General features: G+C 40.4%; 2 protein-coding genes across 4 annotated transcripts in view; one reads left to right on the top strand and one right to left on the bottom strand.

Moving 5' to 3' along the window:
• The window catches only part of iyd (iodotyrosine deiodinase), a 32290-nt gene that overhangs the window by 8253 nt on the left and 2638 nt on the right, over positions 1 to 21399 (top strand). The window contains exons 1-2 of one of the 3 annotated variants that reach the window (XM_034143254.1): positions 13539 to 13596; positions 16323 to 16455. The exons of 1 other annotated variant lie outside the window; for it this stretch is intronic. The gene's annotated coding sequence lies outside the window, so the exon portion shown is untranslated. Of the gene's footprint in view, positions 1 to 13538; positions 13597 to 16322; positions 16456 to 21399 lie in introns of those variants that run through there. One more of the 3 variants, XM_034143253.1, reaches the window with a different exon arrangement.
• ppp1r14c (protein phosphatase 1, regulatory (inhibitor) subunit 14C) lies at positions 1555 to 20076 on the bottom strand. The gene is made up of 4 exons (XM_034143256.1): positions 19677 to 20076; positions 4687 to 4770; positions 4405 to 4437; positions 1555 to 3621 (listed from the first exon to the last, which is right to left on the bottom strand). The coding sequence occupies exons 1-4, from the start codon at positions 19908 to 19910 to the stop codon at positions 3547 to 3549; spliced, it is 426 nt and encodes a 141-aa protein (XP_033999147.1). The 5' UTR covers positions 19911 to 20076; the 3' UTR covers positions 1555 to 3546.

Here is a 21399-nt window from a genome sequence, read left to right as displayed (position 1 = left end):
AATAATGTCATACACTGATGAGCTCTTTACAGGATCAGACAGGGCTGTCCTACTAAACCACGGCCACATCGGGTGGCACTGAGAAGGAACACATTGGCAGCCATGATGCTCTAATATGCCCCTTGTGCAGAAACAGATGCAGAGGACCACACACACAAAGGGCACATCAGCTGGTCAAATTAGCTAGCTTAGCATAAAGACTGAAAAGTGAGGGAATTAAATAGTGTCCTTCTTTACAGCTGCAAAGAAGGTTATATTTACATTCTGGTTTGTTTGTTTAGGATAAGGGAAAACTACTGGGCTCATTTTTAAGAAACCTAATGAAAGGTGGTGTAGCAAGCAAGATCTGTGTCCCAAATTTCAAAAATGTCCCAAAATGGGATCAATAAAGAACTTCTTGTGAAATGTTGGATTGAATCAGAATCATGGGGTGGATGCATAAATTGCTTTTCCTTTTCTTTTACATTGATACCACTTTTCCTTGGCAAAGATCTGTGCCCTTCTAGTTACAGATTTTTGGATTTGTATGGATTATTGTTGTTTATTTAAGCGAGTATTTCGTCAGTTTTTGCATTTATTGACAGTACAGAAAATCGACTGGAAATGGGGAGAGAGATGGGTCAACGTCCAGCAAAGGGTTTTGGGTTGTATTTTTAAATATGGCTGCTACGGTAAATACTCAGCTTCAGTACATGGGATGCCCGCTCTTCCACCCGTTTCTTGTTTTTAGGCTAGGCTAAGCTAACCCATTGTAACTTGGCCTCACATTTTCAGCACAAACATGGGAGTGATGTTGCTCTTTTCATCTAACTCAAAGCAAACTATTGTTCTAAATAAAGTACAAACCACACTTCCTTTCCCTGTAAGAACGAAATTAATCCACACAGAGAAGGCATCTGTTTAAACAGTACAGAGTCCTTCTGCATTTTTATTATCAGCAAAAACAAACCACACACCACATTACATTTTAAAAACAAGAACGCTTATTGTGGATGTACAGAAAAACTGAATATTTTCGTCTTAATAATTATAATGAGAATAAAGGTATAAAAAGGAAAGTGTTTTATTTTGTGAAATTAAAAACCTTTGGGCCAACAAAATGTTCCCCTCTACATGCGACTTTAAAAATACATGCAAACGTAAAGCTTTCTAGTATGGAACACTTTCTAAATACTCTCCACATGAAATCCCATAAATTATAAAATATCAGCCTATTGCCCCTGAACTGTTTCTTAACAGGGAAAAGCCTATGGAGTACCTCGACATGAGTCCAAATGCATCGCAGTTGCTTATAATGGCTTCCTCTAACCTTTGCTTCCTTTCCATATATTTTGAATATATATATATTTGTATATATATATAATATCTGTATGTATATTTTCTATTTTGTATTTTGACATGTATATTTTATATTTTATTTTATATTTTATTTTATTTTATTTCTATTCTTGTATATTTTGTTTTATTGTAAAATGCCTTTTATGCTGCTGTAACAAAAACAATTTCCCAATTTGGGATCAATAAAGTACGATCTATCTATCTATCTATCTTGCCTTCAATTCACTCATCCAGAAACAAGTGATAATTTTCAAACACAACAACCGTTGCTATGTGAGTGCGCTGGACACCAATCCAGTCCAAATTGAGAGAAAGAAAAGCAAAGAGGAGGCCACTAAAGACTGAACGCACCCCATCAATAAAGACATACACTTCTCCCAGACACATTTCTCTGGCATCAAACGACAGTGAAAATGTGTTTTACACAACCAAAACCTGGGAAGAACATCTAAAAACAGCACCATTTTAAAATGTCCTGGATTCTCTCCAACGTGACCGTCACGTTGTTTCAACACAAGAAGTTCTACAAAGTCAGACATGGTATCTAAGTCAATAAAAGTATTTTTTGCTTGATTATAAGTTCATAATATCTATTCTCTTCATCAGTGTTTTCTCTCTGTTGTTAGCATGCAAGACGGGTGCTTTGCAAGTGTTATGTTAAAACCAATCATTGCCCTGCTTTGTCTTTGGCAGCTGAGGGTTTACAGTATAATACGGCAGATTCATGTCTGCGCCACTCTGCTCGGAAACACGATCGACTGCTCAGAAGTGAAATCGGGCCCTACCCCAAAACAGAGTCATGATTGTACCAGTGCGTACAGGTTAGTGAGTGTGTTGGTGTACATTGACAACAATAAATAACTAAATCCAGCACTTAAACCTTGGATTATACAATAAAAACCTATTTTCTGCAACCTGGAAAAACATTAAAAAAAAGAAAAGAATCTACGCCCTCTCGCAGATGTTTACAAACCCAACAAACAATCTCCAGGGAAACGCTGCATCACCCTAACGCTGCCATGATCTATGGCATTTAAGATGTAATACTCCCAGTTTTGGCACACCTTCCCTTACAGGACCTGACGAGTGTCAAAGTTTCAAGTTGTTTTCAGGTTATGACTCAACCATAATTGCCTTTTTAGGTTGTCAGTAGTTAAGGTTCTGTGTAGAGAAAAAGAGTGATTGGATCCTGAATTTCCTTAAAGGCAAATCACTATTAGTTAGCAGAGTTAAGTGAACCAGAGTGTAATAAAAAACAATGTATTAGCATTGTGCTTAAACCTAAATGACCAACTGATATGAATTCTGATCAACGGAAAACACCGTTATAAGTGAAAGGCTACCATCATACAGGTTTTGTAGTCTCACACAAAGAACTGCAACACCCATCATGCCTTTCTGTTGGGAAATGTACACGAGAACAGTGGGTAAAAAGCTGATTATTTTCACAATATTTTAGCCTTGCTTGCTAAAACGTCCCCACTCTTTCCAGAGTTTACACATCACAAAAGGACAGAACTGATGTATTAACGCCTTGTGCTGAAAATAAAACTACAGAGCTCCCTTATATCCGAAGCACTGAAAGAGTAAGGGTAAGCAGGGTGACTTTAAAATAGGACGAAACGGAAAACTGTTGAAGACCACATTTCAAATCACATGAACAATAAATGGCAACATACAGTATAAGTTACAGTAAAACACCTTAGTAAAAAAAATGACAATCTCGAAGCACTGTGTTTACATAGTGCTACAGCTAATTGCACACCTACTGCAGTACAAACATTTTGTTACCACGTCCCCTTTTGTTGGTGCTTTTAGTCTGTATTGCTGTTGGGATTACAGCGTTAGCTTGTAACATGGCTCTGAAATGTGGAATTGGGTGGTGTTCATGTTAAAGCACAGTTGCAGTTGTGGCATGTTCCAAGGCTTGACATTTTATTGTGGCTGTATATTAAACATGTCGGCTCTGTTTTGCTTATGTACCTTTTCAACAGTTAAATATAATAATACACCTTGTCATTCTACGTGATGGTGAAATGAAGTGCTATATGCATGGAGTTTATGGTGCATGTTTGCAAATTGCAGAATAGTTACAAATGCCGTTATGTTTAAGTATTTCTGTGGGATGACAGTCCATGTTGAGTGGGTTAAGTAGGTGGAGCTGAGATGACGCCGTTTATGGTGGATTTATGGTGGATTTCACAGCCATTATAGGCCCTTCTTGGTTGGCGCACTGAGTTTTCTCATTCCCCTTATCCTGGCCAGCAGATCACGGACAAAGTCCTGCAAGGGAGAGAAGAAAACAGTCATTCACACACAAAAGGAAATATACAATTAAAAAATAAATTCCTAATACAGTAGTTAAAGATGCATTAATGATCAGACAGGACTATTACATGCTCACAGTAAAGAAGAGGATAAGGATTTGAATCTTTAGATCTTTACAATCTACAGTATCCTCTGTTTCTATTATAGTTTGCAAGCTAAAGTTGGCAAACATGTCCTTCCTTTAAATATGAGTGCATCAATTATCAGCAAAAGTTTTTATTTTTTATTTTTAAATAGTTACATTTTTTGAAGTAAACTCCTTGGCTTTCTTGTCAATAAATTGGGCGAGAAGATTGATACCACTCATGTCTCCGCACTGAAGCTAGAGCAGCTTGTTAGCGTAGAATAGCATAAAGAGTGGAAACACAGTGAGACTGCTGGTCTTTTAAATGCATAAGTGCACCTTTTTCTAACACTGCTCTCTTTTTTTCTTTCCACCTCCCTCCATCACTTCCTACTTTTTTGTCACATTTCTCTCCATTGCTTCTGTCTTTCACTGTTCATCCCCAGCTGATGCCTTCTTTTGGGGATTGTGTTCAAAATGGCATATGTGCTATACTCCATTGTCAAGGGATTACAATGTGTGTGTAAGTGTGACACTGGTTTGACACTTTGAGAGGCTTTCTATACTAGTGACCTGAATGTCATTGTCACAACTCAATCATTTACCCCACACATACATGTGGGACACAATGCTTGAGCTTTTTATTGTGTGACAGACACACTGAACATACTCACCCCTGTTGGTTTGTAGCAGTCTATTAACGATACCTGTGCAAAAGGAAGAAAAGGAAAACATTTGAACAAGAGTGACAGCTCTCTGACTTTTCATTCTTTATTCACCACCCTCTCTACATCGGTTTTGTAAGTGGTTGGTGAGCATGTTGTTGGGCTATGGTACCAGTCAGTCAGAATCCAACAACATTTGAATTACAATGGGGTTAGCCAAAAATAGATATAGGTACAATAGACATAAAACGTAAAAGAGACATAAGACAAACAATCCCCATGTGTCTATACCTGTAGTTTGGTGGCCCTCTCGTCGTCACTGGTGACATCCAACAGCTCATCTATGTCTATCTCTACCTCCGGCATCTCTTCTTCCTAAAACACAGAAACAGTCTTGGTTAGTGAGGAAGGCAGTGCCATGAAACCAAAAAAAGAAAAGAGGCAAACAGGAAATATGAATTTGAAACAAAGCCTTTACTAAAACCAACCCCAATCACACACTTTCTCTCATTATCAGTTCTTTCATTTCATCTCTGTATTCAAATCAGTGTTTCCACGTCCCTGCACTCTGAGCTCCAAGCAGCCTGAACATATATTTGCCTATTAGGAGCAGGTATCATATGGAAATGTCATTGTGGTATATCACGTTGTCGGGCTGGGCCATTTAGTGGTTTGGTGGTTGGAGGCTGTTTTCAGCTCAACGCCACTTCAAAGGTCCTGTGTTTATCCGGTTCTTTTCATTTAACCACAAGGCTTGTGCAAAAGGGGCACGAAGGGCGGATCAACCCTTTCCTCCCAGCTACCACATGACGTATCTTCCAAACTCTCCCTTCTAGGTATTAGAGCTAAAGAAAAAGCAAGTGTAGTTTTTTTTTTTGTGTTGTGGCCTTTACCAACAGCTGAACTGCTCAGTAACAACATACTGCATGATTGAAGCAAATGCTATCCCATCCCAACATCATTCGGGAAAACATCAATATTAGACGATTCCGTTCCTCACCAATTATGTTGAATGCCAACATTCATTGTCAATACAGGAAATGGTATGCCTTTCTTCTGAGGGACAAATGGGACTCTCGTAGAACACCGTTTGTGAAACGTTGCAAAACCTCCTACAGTGTCACATAAAATATGGCCTTTTTTGCCTAATCTTAACCATGCCTAAGGCATTTGCCATAACCATTTTGGTTTTGAAAAGCAAGAATCGCAGGCCGCAGGATAGCTCAGTGGTTACAGCTGGCAGCCTACTGTATATGAGGTCACCGCCGCCTAGTAAGCCACTTCGAATCCTGTCCGGCCGAACATTTCAGGCAAGTCCTCCCCTCTGTCTCCCCCCTTCAACTCTAAAATCTCCAAAAAAGGCCCTCTGTCCCAAAAATACCTTGTCAAAAAAGCTAGAGTGATATAAATGTTAGCATTGGTCTTCAATAATTAATTTATTCTAGGGTTTTGTAGAACTGTCCAGTAAGGACGTTCTTGTCTTCCTGTCTCTTTAGCATCCCCTTCTACTGCATCGTAGTGCATCCTCTTGAACTAACTTCTATTCATCTTCTATCATCTTTTTCACACATTGTGTAGTTTGGATAATCCCACTGAGCATCACACATCCAACTCTTTGGCTATTTGTGGCATTCGTCGCTATCAGCTCACTGATTTGGCCAATCGGTTGATTCATAATGGCTCTCACCAACCTTTGACCAGAAATCAAACCAGCCGTGTCTGGAAAATAACTGCACAACAGTTGATTGATCAATGAGCAGAAAAAAAACAATGGCTGATGATTAGCTGATCATGTATATAATGTTGTTGTTAGTGTTTGGGTGTTTCTCATGCCAAAAACGGGTTAAAAGTTCTCTAAAACGACTACATGAAAAAATACCTTACATGAGAAAAATTCTCTTTTAGATTGAACGCTCTTGTTGGGCAGCAAACTAGACTTTAATACCTTTTTCTATCACATCCCCTTTCCCTTTGTCCACGATGCTACAACACTGAAACAGTTTTTAAAGTGTGCTGTGTATGTGTGAGCGTTTATGTTTCTCTCAGAGGACTCCTTCATGCTTTCGCCTGGAGCGTGCACTGATATTCAGACACAGGGACGGGGAGGATGGAGAGAAGATTTGATTTGAGCTCTCGGCATTAAATCTCAGTCACTGTGATTTCACTTTTCGCGTGGGTGGATGTGCACAGAATACAATTAGCTCACAATTATACCTTTGAAATACGATACCAAATGTAGCACACGTAGCATGTAGGCTCTATGTTTGAAGGCATGACTACAGATGAATTGCAACTGGAGTTTTCATATAAATCATTAACGTTGATGATGACCATATACAACAGATGTATAAGGCCCATGTAAACACATACCTAACTTTAAAAATCCTACTTGACATCAGTGACACCTCATTTGCATTCATTAGCATTTGTTCATACCCACACTCGCTCATAAGGCTACCCCACCATCATCCTCATTCCTGAGCTGTTAAGAGGCATTTACACGGCGTGCATTTTAAGCATCTCCCTAAAGTCAACTGTACACTCCAACCTCTTCTTCTCAAATCTCTCTCCGCGTCTTAGCGAGAGGGTCTCGCTCTGAAGTCCCCCCTCGTTAAGAAAACAGACAAGAAAGGCGGATAAATGTGGCAAAACGTATGAAAGCCGTTCATTTATTAGTATCGAAATGTGTCCGCTATGGAACCAGGAGGACTGAGGTTATATGCAAATGCATGTCAGGCGTTTTTTCAAAATGCAGGAGAGATAACTGGTTGGATGCTGTTGCTATGTGAAATTCTCATTTTCTACTTTTTGTGGTACACTGTACTGTCCTGCAAAACTAAAATGCAGTGAGTACTGTATGATATTCTGTAATACCATATAAAATGGTACGCCACAAATCATTGTAGCTAGAACAACAACAACATAGAGTTAAAAACAAAGCTGCAGTGACTGCACGTTGGCAAGGCTAGCTGGTGGTATTACCGGATTCTATATTTAAAGAATGCATTTTGATGCTCCAAACTTTAAGTGATGGAGTCTGTTAAACCAAATAATAAGAAGGTAATACAAAAATATATATTTAAATCCTTTTCAATGATAGCTGAGTAGCTGTATTTAAGATGTCCGTTTTAGATTTGATAAAGGGCAATATCTACCTTTTTTATAGGTTTTCATGTCCATGTATATCAGAGTCTTCGAAGTCAACTGCTTCCTCTGCAGTAGCTTCTGTTTTTTATTCAGTATATGTCTAGAAAATCCTCCAACATTGGGGTGACTAAGTATAAATACTCAAAGATGGCCAAGCTAAAATAATCTCTATTTAGGAAACACACGGACAAAAATTGATGGACGAGGCTGAGCAGGTGTCATGCCCTTATGACAGATGAAACCCATTATATGTCCAAACTAGAATTTCAAGAACGAATGGTAACAGATGACTGCGCCTTCTTCAAAGGTCAGCTTGTCTACAACTGACAGCAGCTACCTGTCAGTTCTGAAATGTGAGCAGGGCACAGAGATCATGGACTGGGTCAACAATGCAAAAAAATAGATACAAGTTGCATAAAAAATGGACAGAGAGTGGCGTCCTGCTAGCATAGAACTCTGATGAGTTCCACAGGCTACTGAGAAAAGATTCAACCTAATAATATAGATGAATAAGTGAATTAGAATGAGTAACAGTCAAGTGAAAGCTTGTCAAGAGAGTGAATTTAACTCTATTGTAGCGTGGTAATCCCTCAGACTGACGTGTGTGTGTGTGTGTGTGTGTGTGTGTCTGTGTGTGTGTGTGCCCATTCCTCCTGTCAGTAGGCAGAATGTCACTGTGATTGGTGATGACTAGGGCAAGTATGGGCTGTGTGTGTGAGGCATGACTGCAGGCAATCGCCAACGACGTGCAAATCCTCCCCCCACACACTCAACTTTTTGCCACCATCAATCAGAGAAACGCTCACCACAGGGCTTTGTCTCTCTGTGGAGATTGAGAGAAAGTAGTGCGTGAAATACACTGCATGCAATGACAAGAATTTCAACACTCGTGCACGTTTGCACACTTAAATTGTAGATAAACGGTAAACTTGCCGCCGTGCTGGTGATTGAAAAGCTGAAATAGTTGAGGTCACACCCAATGCCCTCTGGGAAAATTATTTTTCATCTTGCCAGAAGTTGAAGGGTGACAAAATGACAGCGGGCAATGCCAGGAGACATAAAGGGAGAGGCAATACACACACATCCACACACTCTTAAAAACAACATCAGATTGTGTTAGACGGTAGATAGAAAGATCCCTGCAGCTCATACAGAAGCTCATCCTACAAATATATATTGTATGGGAGATAGAGCCAGGTATTCCTCCACTAAATAAAATGCTGTTGTTATTTCTAAGATATGATCTCAAGCAGCATAAACCACAAAAGTATACTCTAGACAGAAATGAAGTCGTAGTAGATGGCCACTGTCATTTGCAAACTATTTTCAAATTATTCTTGTACTTTTGAGTTTGCTGGACATTAACGACAACAAATTAAATACAATTAAGGAAGATAATGAAAAACAACTAAGTACTGCAAAAAATAGGGTATTCACAGGTAGAGAAAGTTGTAAAAAATGTGGAGAAGCTGTAACAAAGAAAACAAATGCATGATTCTTTTTGTTTAGTTAGCTAAATTACAACATAACACATTGTTACCTCGCTGCATGTGCATATTTTCAGCAATATATTAGTGAACATTTTGTGTATTAAATACCATAAAAGGGCACTGGCAACGTTATGTGTATTGTTTACAATTTAATAGTGTAAAATCAGGATGGAATAGGATTTTTGGTGTGTTAAAAGAGACGAATAGAGGGCAACTGTGTTTGTTTTCTTAAGCAGAAGAAAGACAGAGATGAAAAGACTTAGTGTGTATCCTATGTGTAGAAGACTGTGCGCAAAAGATAACAAGGAGCGGAGTGTTTGTTGTAAAGAAGGATACTTTGAGTCGACTTTGTGAGAGAGCCAGCAGCGAGACAGGCCAGCCAGTGTGTTTGTTTTTCTGTTAGTGCAGAGAAAGTGTGTGCATGTGTGTCACACTTGTTTTCACCGACAGCTAAGCAGCCAGCAGGCCTTTCAGTCTGGTTTGTCTGTGGTGAGGTGAATCAAAACTAATGTGAGCGGGCCGGCCCCGTGACTCACCACAAACTCCATTCAGACTCTATTCAAACACTCTCTCCTCGAACAAAGAGTCAAACTCCTTGTGACAGGGCATCACTTCACTCAGAAAAGTGATTCATCATTATTCCCATTCATAGTCTAATTACGTGAACGAGAACTACCAGTTGTATTGAACAGCGAAGGGTTAATTGCTAATGCCACTTATACTGTATAAAGTAGAAAGGTAATTGTGTAAGGTGGATTCAATATTTTATTTTAGGTTTTATTTCCCATGCCTATATCCACAGCTAATAATTACATAATGGCACGGTAGCTAGCTGCTAACTTGTGATTGAAATACCACATTCCAAATGAGTTTCACCTCAGAAAGAAGCTATGCTAGCTTATAGCTGTAATGCAAGAAAAAAAATCACCCGCCACAAATGTCAGGGAGAAACTAGGAAAAGCTAACCAACATGCTTTGTTTCTTTACTCTTGGACTTCTTTACATTTTTTGGAAGAGCTACATTGTCTAACTATAGCCTTATCAATATTAAAATGTAAAAACAATTACAAGAAAGCCAACCTACCTAAAAAGAAAAAAAGAATATAACGCTTAACTAAATATTTTAGACCATTTAGGGTTGGAGTAAGGTATGTTTTTGACTTGTAATATTTCAGTATGATACATGAACTCTCTACAATTCTGGATTTATTGATGATATGAAATGTAAATACTGTAAGAAAATGAGCTGCAGTGACACAGCAGTAAGTTGTTTTCAGGACAATCATGGCTGCTGTCAGGTAGAGGCTAAAAATGGAAGCTTAGCAGTCAAAATCGTTGTCTATCAAATTACATTTTCTCTACGGGCATATTCAGAGAGAGAGAGAGAGAGAGAGTTTGTGTGTGCGTGTGCGTGTGCGTGTGTGTGTCACAGACAGAGTGGTTATGTTGCAGCGGTGTAAAGAGCACAGGAACGTTCAGTCTCTGCCTGTAATGGCTAAATAAGTGTCTGGGTAATAAACATAAAATGTGGCCCTGATGTTGCCGGATAATAGAAGATAAAAATTGAGCACATTCACACAGAGTCTGAAAGGTTTCAAAGAAAAGTACTCGGCTCAATAAAATAATAACACCCACTCATCGGAACAGACAGCGCTGTATGCGAGGGGATAAGATTGAAGACTAGAGGGGTGGAAAACGAAAGATCTGAGGGAAATAGGGTGGGACGGGAGGGATTTAAGTTGAATTTTAATAGTAAGGAGATGCTAAAATATTTAAATTACATTGTAAACAAGGAAAACTTGAAAAGCCAGTAAAAAAAAGAAGGAGAAAACAAAAACAAACAAGCTATGTAAAATTAGGGATCATGCAGAGACGAGAGAACGGCCGCAAAAGGGAAGCTAAAAAGAAATGAAGAAAGCTAAGTTTGGGACCAGTAATTGGAATCCAAAAGAGAAGAAAATAAGATGCAGGGATATGGGGAGCGCACAGATAAGTGGGCCACGGTGATGATGAGGCAGGAGGGTTGTGCAACACAGTAAAACTTCACAGCTCAGCTTTCTTCCGCTACACCGCCATGCTGTGTCACATCAGAGGGATGAATTCATCATAAGAGACAGAGTGAGCTGCGGGAAAGAAAGAGAAACTACTACACGCCAGAGAATGGAGGGTGAGGATGGGATAAGTTACCAAAAAAAGGACAAAGGTTTCCATGAGAAAAATGTACTTTACAAAAGAGGATGCAATAGTAGAAAGAAGGGCTTCGACAGCTATTCCCCTCCCTTTCCTCCCTCCTTCGTCTCTAAACACCTCTCTCTCTCCCCCCCCCACCCACCCCCTCAGGCGATGCAATTTGCTGAAACCATGCAGCAGGGATGATGTGACTTCACTGGAGAAAGTTAGCTGCTGCAGCAAAAAGCTCTTTCCCACGCTGAATCAGCTGTACTCCAGAGGACATTGAATATCAGAGAGGGGAACCGGTAGAAAAAGAGGGTTGGGGGGGATTAATCCTCAAACTACTATGATCCTGCATGCTGCATATTGGAAGCTAATTCTGTGAACTCCTTCATCGATTATTCAACGCTCATTGTGGAGGGAAATTCTCAACAATAGGGTTGCCCGGATATTAGCTAATGCTAGATATTCATTGTTGTAGATACCTATCGTAGATTTCTAATGCAACTTTTTTTTGTATACAGTAACAGTAGATAAGAGTTGGACTATCATAAATCCTTAATTAGTTACACGATGGGGAAATGTATGTTGTTACACCAAAGGGACAGTGCAGATAAAAAAAGGCAAATAAATGAAAAGTATAGACATATCATGTGTTATTCAGTACACTCACCATACTGAGCTTTAATTACATTTGTATATCAATTGCTCACCCTGTGTTGCCTTGTTTGTGAGAAAAAATACGTTTTCCTAGCAATTAGTCAGCACATGACTGCATCAATGAGACTTGGATTGTACTGCATGAGTTGTGTTAGAGTTGTTGGATTTAGTCTTGCTTTTGGAAAACATAGCCCTAATTTACTTCAAATCATTTTCTTTGTTGATTGTGTTTTTCATACACCATTGAGACTTCACAATTTCAAGGCAACACAGAGTACATCATTGATACATAAATGATCATTTTGGCGGGTCCTTTAAAGCTTTGTCTAGTAGTCGCTGACACACGCATGCTACTGAACAAGGTCAAAATCCCTGAAATCATCTCATCCTGGTTTGGTCTGAAGCCCTGATTTAAAGCTCAGAACGAGTTCTGTTGTGGATTCAACCATGAAACTGCCAGCATCTGTCTTGTGACTATATTTCACAGTTTTGTGATCCGGGGGCGCATGATTCATATTATCCTGAGGCTGATGTATTGACAGCTGGGGCCCATTTGGACCTTCGCTCTCGATGGAAAAACGGGGCTTCCAGCCAAACTGGACATTAAACGTCAATAAGATTACCAAGGTCATGTGTTTCCAGTGAAATGAATGGATTTATTCAAATTCAGAAGCTATCAGAAATCCCTTTGTTCTGAGGCCATAGACTGCTAGCAATGAAGAAAAAACAATAAACAAACTTTAAGTCTCCAAGAATGTAATTTCTAACACATTTAACAGATAAGAGTGCCCCCTTATAATATCTATTGCTGTCTTTGAGCTCATGCAAACATACAAGTGAAATACACGCCCACAGGAACACACCCCGCTGACTTTGAAAGTCAAAACAAAGTCTCCCTCTGACATACACGCGTGAATGACGACATGTTTTTGCATCTTTTCCCAGTGCCAACAATGGAGAGTGACTCAGTGTTTGCACACAGCCAGTTTATAAATTGTGTCGGCCCGCAAGCTGACAATGAAACCAGTGATTAACTGGATCATCTGGGATGGGAGGGGATGTCATATCAACACAGGAAACACAGTGTGTGAGTGTGAAAATTCATCTCTCACCTATTTTTCCTTTTCTATTTTTGCACAATTTGCATCTGGCATATCTCTCAAGTGATCGCGAATTGCACTTACTATTTTAAGATTTGTTTTCCCTACCACTATATCTTGGGCTATATTTGACCTAGATATAGACCTATAATTCAAGTTAATAACCTGCAGACACTTTGTTCTATCTGCAATTTTATTCTTCATTCTATCCATCTATATTTTCTCTTTTATGCACCTGGCAGATATGCAGAAACATCTAAAAACATGACATAGTAGTATTACCGTCAACCCCATGAACACAGCATACAGGGAGAACCATATGAGACATGGTGGAAGGAGAACAGACTATAGGGAGGCAGACATCAAGATAAATTAAATGAAAACTTGCATTTTATAACCGTAATCATCGTTTTATCACATTTTGGGGTGATGTTTTAATCAGTGGTGGCGTCATTTTTGGCGAGCTTGTAGCAATTAAACCTTTTCATACACTTTGAAGGCGTATGTGATTAACAGTGTCAATGACAGACATAAAACGACTAATCTACATGTATTTGAAAGCCACAGAGACGACAAGAACAAAACGCTCAAGGGAAGAGGAGGCGGAGGAGGATAAAAAAAAAAAAAAACAGGTGGGTGGCTGTCCCGGTGGATCAGAGGTTGAGGAAAGGAGAAGTGTTGAGATGACAGCAGCAGGAGGCATGTAGAGAGGCGAACACACACATTGCAACCTCGCCCTCCGTTTTGTTTTTCAGACAGATATTTGACGCCTTTCTGACGTTTATAACAGTTTCAAAAGCTGGTGGTTGTCTGCTCGCTAAAAGGCCTTCTTGTCAGCACCTCTGATTTGTTTCGCAGCAGATGCACGAGTCTGCAGGTGCCACGTGGAATGTGTCAACACGCGCTCGTACAAAGACGCTAAGCGAGAGTCTATTTTTGCCCGTGCAATTTAAATGGCAGGGAGATAAATGTCCGCCATCCCAAGCGCAGATAACAAACAACAATGACCTTCCCCGACAGATCCATAAACACATCAGGGTCACCCATTGACTAAATCTTCCAATAAGTAGGTCTGTCTTGCTGGATGTAGTAATTGAATTAATAATGGTAATTCTAGATCCAAGTTTATAACAAGATGATGTATTTTTCTCAGATTAATTCTCACTGCTCTTCCCCCCGCTCTATTCATTTTTTTATACAATTTTGACCTTCAGCTGACAATGTTGCAGGAAGCCTCTAGTTTAAAAAATAATTAGGTAATCAAGCTTAGCTCACTTCCTGTCGTCAGTCAAAAGGAGATGTATTCAATTGATTACAGACTTGAATCACATCCATCATCTGTCAGAGTGGATGGATGCACTTTTTAATGGACTAATAAAGAGGTAAATTATGAACCCTTGTATACCACCAGCATAACAACAGCCGCCCTAGATCATGAAATAGTATACTGGTTACACTTGTATGTCTGCAGTATGTCGTACATATAGTATATCCGGTAACCGTAATGGTAACACAATTCCTATGTGCGTCAATATGTGTGTGTTTATCCCCGGCGTGCTATTCCTAAATCCTATTGAACGTTGCTAATGACTTGGCTTGAGTTGCACTGTTTACTCGTCCTCTGCTGCCCAATGAGGTTCACATGATACACGGCCAGAAAAACATGAAAGGCGAGCAAATGGGAATGTTATTGACAAGGTCACAGGAAGGGGAGGAGGGGGAGGGGAGGAGGGGGAGGGGATAATGATTCAGACAGGAGGAGATTAAGATGTTTTTTTTTCTTCCTAGAAGTCACTGTTGAGGTCAACAACAAAACCCACATTCCTTTGTCCACAGCACACACACACACACACACACACACACCGCCTTGAGACAGAGTTCCTACACACAAGGGTGGAAATGAAATGACCTCCTGTATTGTGGTGATGATCCAGAGAGAAAGAGACCAGACATAAGACTAAGTATTATCCTCGAGAAGATGCTCCATCTCTTACTTCCTCTTGCTCTATTTGGCCCTAATATGCACACTGACCTATGTGTGTGTGAGGACTCATCCATTCATGGAGAAGTACCCCTGACCGCTCACCACCCCATATCTGCCAAAGAGCAGCAGAATATCATCAACCGAAAAAAGAAAAAAGAAACTTCTGTTACACACATCCACACAGACACAAACACACCCCCACACAAGGCCCGAGGGGCAGAGCTCTGTCTGTGGGCAGTGTCCGTGCTCGTACACATGAATAAGCCTAATTGAGTGGGGCTCTATTGATGCAGAGCCATGACAAAGTAGGGCATTACAGCAGTCCCTCTCCCCTCATTCTGCAGCATGCACCCCAACAACACACACACACATCAAACTGCAGAGTCAGATTTACCGCCCTGTCAATTTCTGTTGCTACGTTACTCTCTCACACACAGAGTAAAGTCTGTTCCTCAAGAATTGAGTAACGTTTTTTTCTCAACAACCTCCATCGATCTCGTTCAGGTGCTCTCAGACGGACATCACCGTGCTGACACAATCTGCCTTTTAATCAACTAGACCTCAGCATTAATATGCCCTCCAGTACAGTCTGTCTGAATGAGTGAGGGGCTAGGAATTTTTTGACATGTGTAGTTTAACCATTGGATGTCCAAAGAATAAAAATGATTATGTTTTTGTCGACACATCCCTCAAATGACGGAAAAAGCAGAAATTAATTATCTTTTTTTCTAGATTTTAACTTCAAGGTGAAATCAAGATTAAAGTTGAATACATTGGTTTAAAATAAATCATCATTTTTAAAACTATAATGACAAGCATGGTCCAGCTTCTTAAAAATGAGGCTTTGCTACTTTTATTCATCTTATGTGATAATAAACCAAAGATCTGGGGATTTTTACAGTTGGTTCCCTAGGCTCAATGACACTTATATAGTCAAGTTTAACTTTTTCGTACATTTTGATTAGAGAAAACTAAATTAATTTATAGTCAATGAACTCCATAAGGAATTTGCCCTAATCAAGATAGATTGATCCAGTGCCATTGTATATGATTACAGTAGCAAAATTGCAATTTAATTATGCAAAAGTGTTGCTGATTATCTCTCTATATTATAATTTGTGGACAGACCTGCCTGTACAGGAGTTGGAGGGAGAAAACGCTGCAGCACATTCTTTATAGTTTAATGTAACGTGAGCAATGGCTTTGTCAGACAACAGAGCAGAATAGGAAAAGGAAAACATAAGATGCTGCTGGTCTCCACTGTATTAAGTGCTGCATTGGGAGCAATGAGGGTCCTTGGCTTTTCTCTCTCATTTGCTCTAAGTCACCCCCTCCTCTCTGTTCTCCCCCCTTTCTCCTCTGTCCTTTGAACAGCCAAATGAACAGAGGCAACATATCCCAGGAGAGCCGAGGGGATCCATCTCTGACAGAACTCACCTTCTGTTATCCCATCGCACAGGGAGAGGAGGAGGAAGGAGGCCGAGGCCCACGGCGAATTTAAACCAAGGTTAGAAAAACACATTGTAATAAAAGACAATGAGCTACAGAAAAAGGGAAAAACACAGTTGGGATAAACAATTGATGATTTGTTGAGTAAATGTCTTGTTTGCTTCAAGGTTTAATTAACATTGTTGGTAATGTGCTAATCAGCTTTCTTGCACAGATGTTGAGATTGATCATGACTGTGTGCCAAATATGAAGCTATTAGGAAAGGGCTATCTTAGCTTAGCATAAAGACTGTTAACATGGGTAAAAAGCTAGCCTGGCTCTAGCTCAGCACTTTAGTCTGTGTATTAAGTACACAAACAATATACACTCTGTTAATTCGTGAACTTAGAAGTGCTAGTAGGCAGATTTAGTTACCTTAAGAAAGAGCAATGCTAGCATTTAGCTCTTTGACGTTTTTTATGCTAAGCTAAGCTAACTCTCCACAAGAAATAACAGCATGAAAACTATTTCGATTTTGTGTGAAAATACCATGGATCTTTCCTTATGTGGGTTTATCAACCTACAGTCCAAGTAGATTTTGTACAAGATGAATTGGCGACACATATTCTCACCTTGCTGTTATTGAAACCTGAATCCAATTTAATCCGAGTTAACCCTTCCTGCAATCTATTACCTTCAGCATCAGCACCCCCCCTCTACACACACACTCCTTGATGCCCTCGAGTATCAAGTTTTCTTATGAAACCGATACAGAGTCTGACCTTTAAGCTAGACCAGCGTCGCCAAATCAGCAGTAGGCCTATCTCCCTCTCTCTGTCCAGCACACTCAACACAACAAATGTGTCCATCTTAGGTCTGAACATAGAGGTGTTAACAGGCATGGAGGGAGTGCGACTTCCTGTTTACAGTCATGTGATCAAACATCATCTGTAGAGCAGTAAAGTCCACCTGCTCAAACACTGCCGTCATGTTTCTATTCCTAGGCGAACAGATGAAACTAAGCCTTAACAATGCACCACGGTGACAACGTGTCAAAGTAATGATGTACTGGTTTCATTACCTTCTCTCCTCTGAAATGTCTTTCTACCACCATTCAACACTGCGCTTATTGCAGCATGATATCAGACTGGCTACAACGCCACAGAGCCAGGGGATTATTATGTGATATTATCCCATTTGCTGTGTGAAAGACATAATATGAGGAGGTGTCACGCTGCTGGGAATATCTAGTTTAATCTAGATTGAAGACAGGCAAAAAGGTACATCTGCAGACAAGAGAGTGGAGTCTTTTTCATCAGTAATGATACAATGGTGGCATCCAGAAATCAAAAGAGACTGACTGCAACACTGAAAGAACATTGTGATTTGCTGTAGTGTTTTGACTATTTTCCTAGATATGCATTTGCATTGAACAAATCACAGTCTCTGAAGAGAAAGGCAAATGTTGATTTTACTCTTAATGCGCGCTAGGCCGGTGCTCCCCAGCACTCTTCATCCAAACATCAAATAATTTAGTCGATCCGCACGGGAGGAGCTTCATAGGACTCGTAGATCAAGCGCACCTGCTGACAGCAGACTGACACCCAGCCAAGAGCTCATCCGGCTTTGAAATGTAAACCAGTCCACACTCAGAGGGGCTATGCAGCTCTTTTCAACTTAAGTGAGAACCACAGCAGGACTGTAAAGAGAGAAGGAAGCTTTGCAAACAAGATGACAGCCGGGAAAAAAAAATCCTGATTAGGGGTATGGATCGCTCAAAAAACGATTATCTTTCGGTGATATTTATGTAAATGGTAGCAGTTTGCCGTTGCAGGACAGTCGTATGTGCCTACAGTATGGGGAGGAATTATGTGCATTGCATTAATAAGTCAGTAGACAAACTACCATGACAGACAATGATGCTTGGATGTTGATATTCAGTCTCCTGCTGTGATTTCTGCACATGCGCACCAATACAATCAATCTTGGTAATGATGTGTAGCCACAGGCACACACACATCCCTTATGCTCCATATTTTAATATAACTCATCCCCACAGTGTAGTCTGACAGGTTCATGTGTGAAGGCACATGTATTCACGCTCACACCGCCTGTTCCATCTCTGATTGGCTGCGTTCTGAGGTGATAGACTGACTGTATGTGTGCATATGTGTGTGCGCGGACCCTCTGTTGCGAGGAAGGGGGTCAGAGCCAGAGGAGGTGATTGGCTGGTGAGGAGAGTCACAGCATCAGCACATCCTTAACCCACTGCCCTTCTTTTCCTCTCCTCCAGTCCGTACCCTTCCCCCCAACTTGACTCCGGCAGCATACTGTAGGGCACACACGCATGCACTTACACACCACCTATAGAATCTCTTTATTTCTGCACCCCCATCTCTCTTTTGCTCTCTAACCACACACACAAATCCCTGCCCTCCCCCTTTAAATGTTAAAGAATGCCACTTGTGAATGCAGAATAATGGGGCTGTCAATATCGTCTGGCGACAGATCATCCCTCGAAAGGTGAAGAGGGTTTGAAAGGTCAGAAATGCGCCTCAGAAACGACTGAGGAATTAATTTCCACACATAAAGCTTCAGTTAAAAGGGAACTGGAACACTATCATGTTCTCATAACATGCATTTTGCTCTCAAGGAGTAGCACATTCAAGATTTTTAAAAATACAATTATTTCAAAACGCATTTTCTAATCATACACCTTGAATATACATAATCCAAAAACTCAAGGGGCCAAAGATGCAACCATGCGGTTTCCCTCTCACTCCCCGTCTCATTCCTGATCTAGTTATACCAGCATTACTCTCTCTCTCTCTTCCTCAGCGACAGAGAGGATAAGAGAGGAGACAATGCAATGTGTCAAAGTCACAGTGTAAAGAGGCATCATTATTACACCAGACAGCTTTTGTGTCGCTTTGACGCCCCTTGCTATTCTCGCTTCTGCCACAAAAAGCCAGCAGGTATCGGTGCTGAGGACAAAGAGACACCAATAAACCCAAATACACAGTCTGTTTAATGGAGGATGTTGGGGTTCGCTATAAAAACGGGTGCATTTGTTGATGCCTTTGCAAAGACAGACACAATCCCACACGAGCAGCAAAGCATCAATGTCACTCAATGCATACAGTAAAGTGAGTCCTAATTAGTAACATATTTGGTTTAAGCTATCTAATTGATAAAGCATTTCTGCAGATTTTTTTTTCACCTGTCTCCCTAAAATATCCGTATGTTTTTGAAGGTGTCGCCCACAAACCGTGTGTGATTTCATATTTAGGCTCCTCTCACCTCGCAGTCATACAACTCGCTGAGCTGCTCGATGATCCACTCTTCCAGGACGAGTCTTTTCCGCAGCTCTTTCCTGTCGTACTTGACCGTCACTTTGCCCTGTCTCCTCTGCACCGGGTCGTCTCCGGTGATGGGGCCGGTGCCAACGCAGCCAACTGCGGGTGCACCTTGGAAGAAGACGCGGCTGCCGGCGGTGGGCAGTGGGGCGCTAGTCTCGGTGCTGGCGGCCGACATTGCGAGATGTTAGGGGGTTAGTGTTTTAGGAAAATGTTGCGAGTGAGTGGAGACTGAGAGATGCACAGCAGACAGGAGAGTGGTGAGGAGCTTTTAAACAGCTGCTATTTAAAGCGCAGCGCCGGAGACAGCCGAGGAGGCGGAGCGAACACTGCAAGAAATGAGCATCCGAGGGTGTGAACATTGAAATCAAGGTTTCCATTAAAAAAAAAGGAAGCCTTTGCAAATGCCTATTTTCCAAATACAAATGATGTCATTTTCAAGTTATAAAACATCTTAAGACGTGACCATCCCACTATTGCTAAATTGGTGTAAAGGAAAGTTCTGCTAGTTTTTGACAGCTGAAATGAATCTGAAAGATATCATTATTCAGGTTCTGTGCTTGTTTTAGAAAGTGAAATATTTTTAATAGAATCATATGTGATTAAATGATATGTTAAGGTGGGTATTTTTGGACAATGAGCCACCTAGATTCTCTTCAATTTGCTTGTCTGTGTACCAGTGCGCACTGGAGAGCGAGCCCATGCTGGAAAGCTTCAGTAGTCTTTTATACATTCTATTATTTTGCTTTGTTTTATTATTCATTTGTTGAACCAACTCCATTACATTATGTGTGCGTGTGTGATTGATGTATTTGTAAAAAGGCTAATACATAGGCTTTACCTGATTCTTGATCACCAGCATGTTTTCAAATGAGTTAATTATGAACCCAGTGAGTGCAAATTTCCCCTCTGTGGGACTAATAAATGTATTCTGATTCTGATTCTGAGTTCATCCTGGCATAGGGAGAAATATTTGCGCCACCTGTTGGTCATTGTGAGCATTTATTTGACCACATACTGTAAATAATGAATGAAAATCATCAACATATTATGCTTGATCTTAGGGATTAAGTATATACATATGAACTGAATGCTGGTTATTTCACTGTATATATTGCAAAATATCGTGCTTGGGATAAGATGAAATGTGTTATTGCATTACATGTGCCCTTACTATGATGTACAAATAATCTAAGTTTAAAGTCTATGCACACTTGCCTCTTATGTTTATGTCACACCAGTCAGAAGTAGAGCTGGTACATCTATAGGATTGAGTAACTAAAAATTATAATTTAGATAAATATAAATAACACACTTTTCTTCCCTGCCAATTGCAGCTTCGATTTTAAAACAGCCCTTTGAGAAAGCTACAAATGAAACAGTCAGGTAGTTGTTACCTATAAAAGAAAAAGTCATTTGGGGCTCAACAGGAAGAGGTAGAATATTGACTTTGTAGCACGTGTAAATTATTGAACACATACCTAGGGCTCTCATATGTTGGTTATGGTGCCATTTCTTGACATTAAACAGAAACAGCGGGTAACAGTGGCGCGTTTCCACTACAGCGCGGAGCACAAAGATAGCCCTGACTCAGCATTTTTGCCCATCCCTAGTGTTTCATAACACTCAATCTGCACTCAGCCGAGTAACCGGGTCTTCTTCTGTCC

The sequence above is a fragment of the Trematomus bernacchii genome, unplaced genomic scaffold (genome assembly GCF_902827165.1).
Source record: "Trematomus bernacchii unplaced genomic scaffold, fTreBer1.1, whole genome shotgun sequence".
Taxonomy (NCBI): domain Eukaryota; kingdom Metazoa; phylum Chordata; class Actinopteri; order Perciformes; family Nototheniidae; genus Trematomus; species Trematomus bernacchii.
This window is presented reverse-complemented; position numbering and strand designations above follow the sequence as displayed.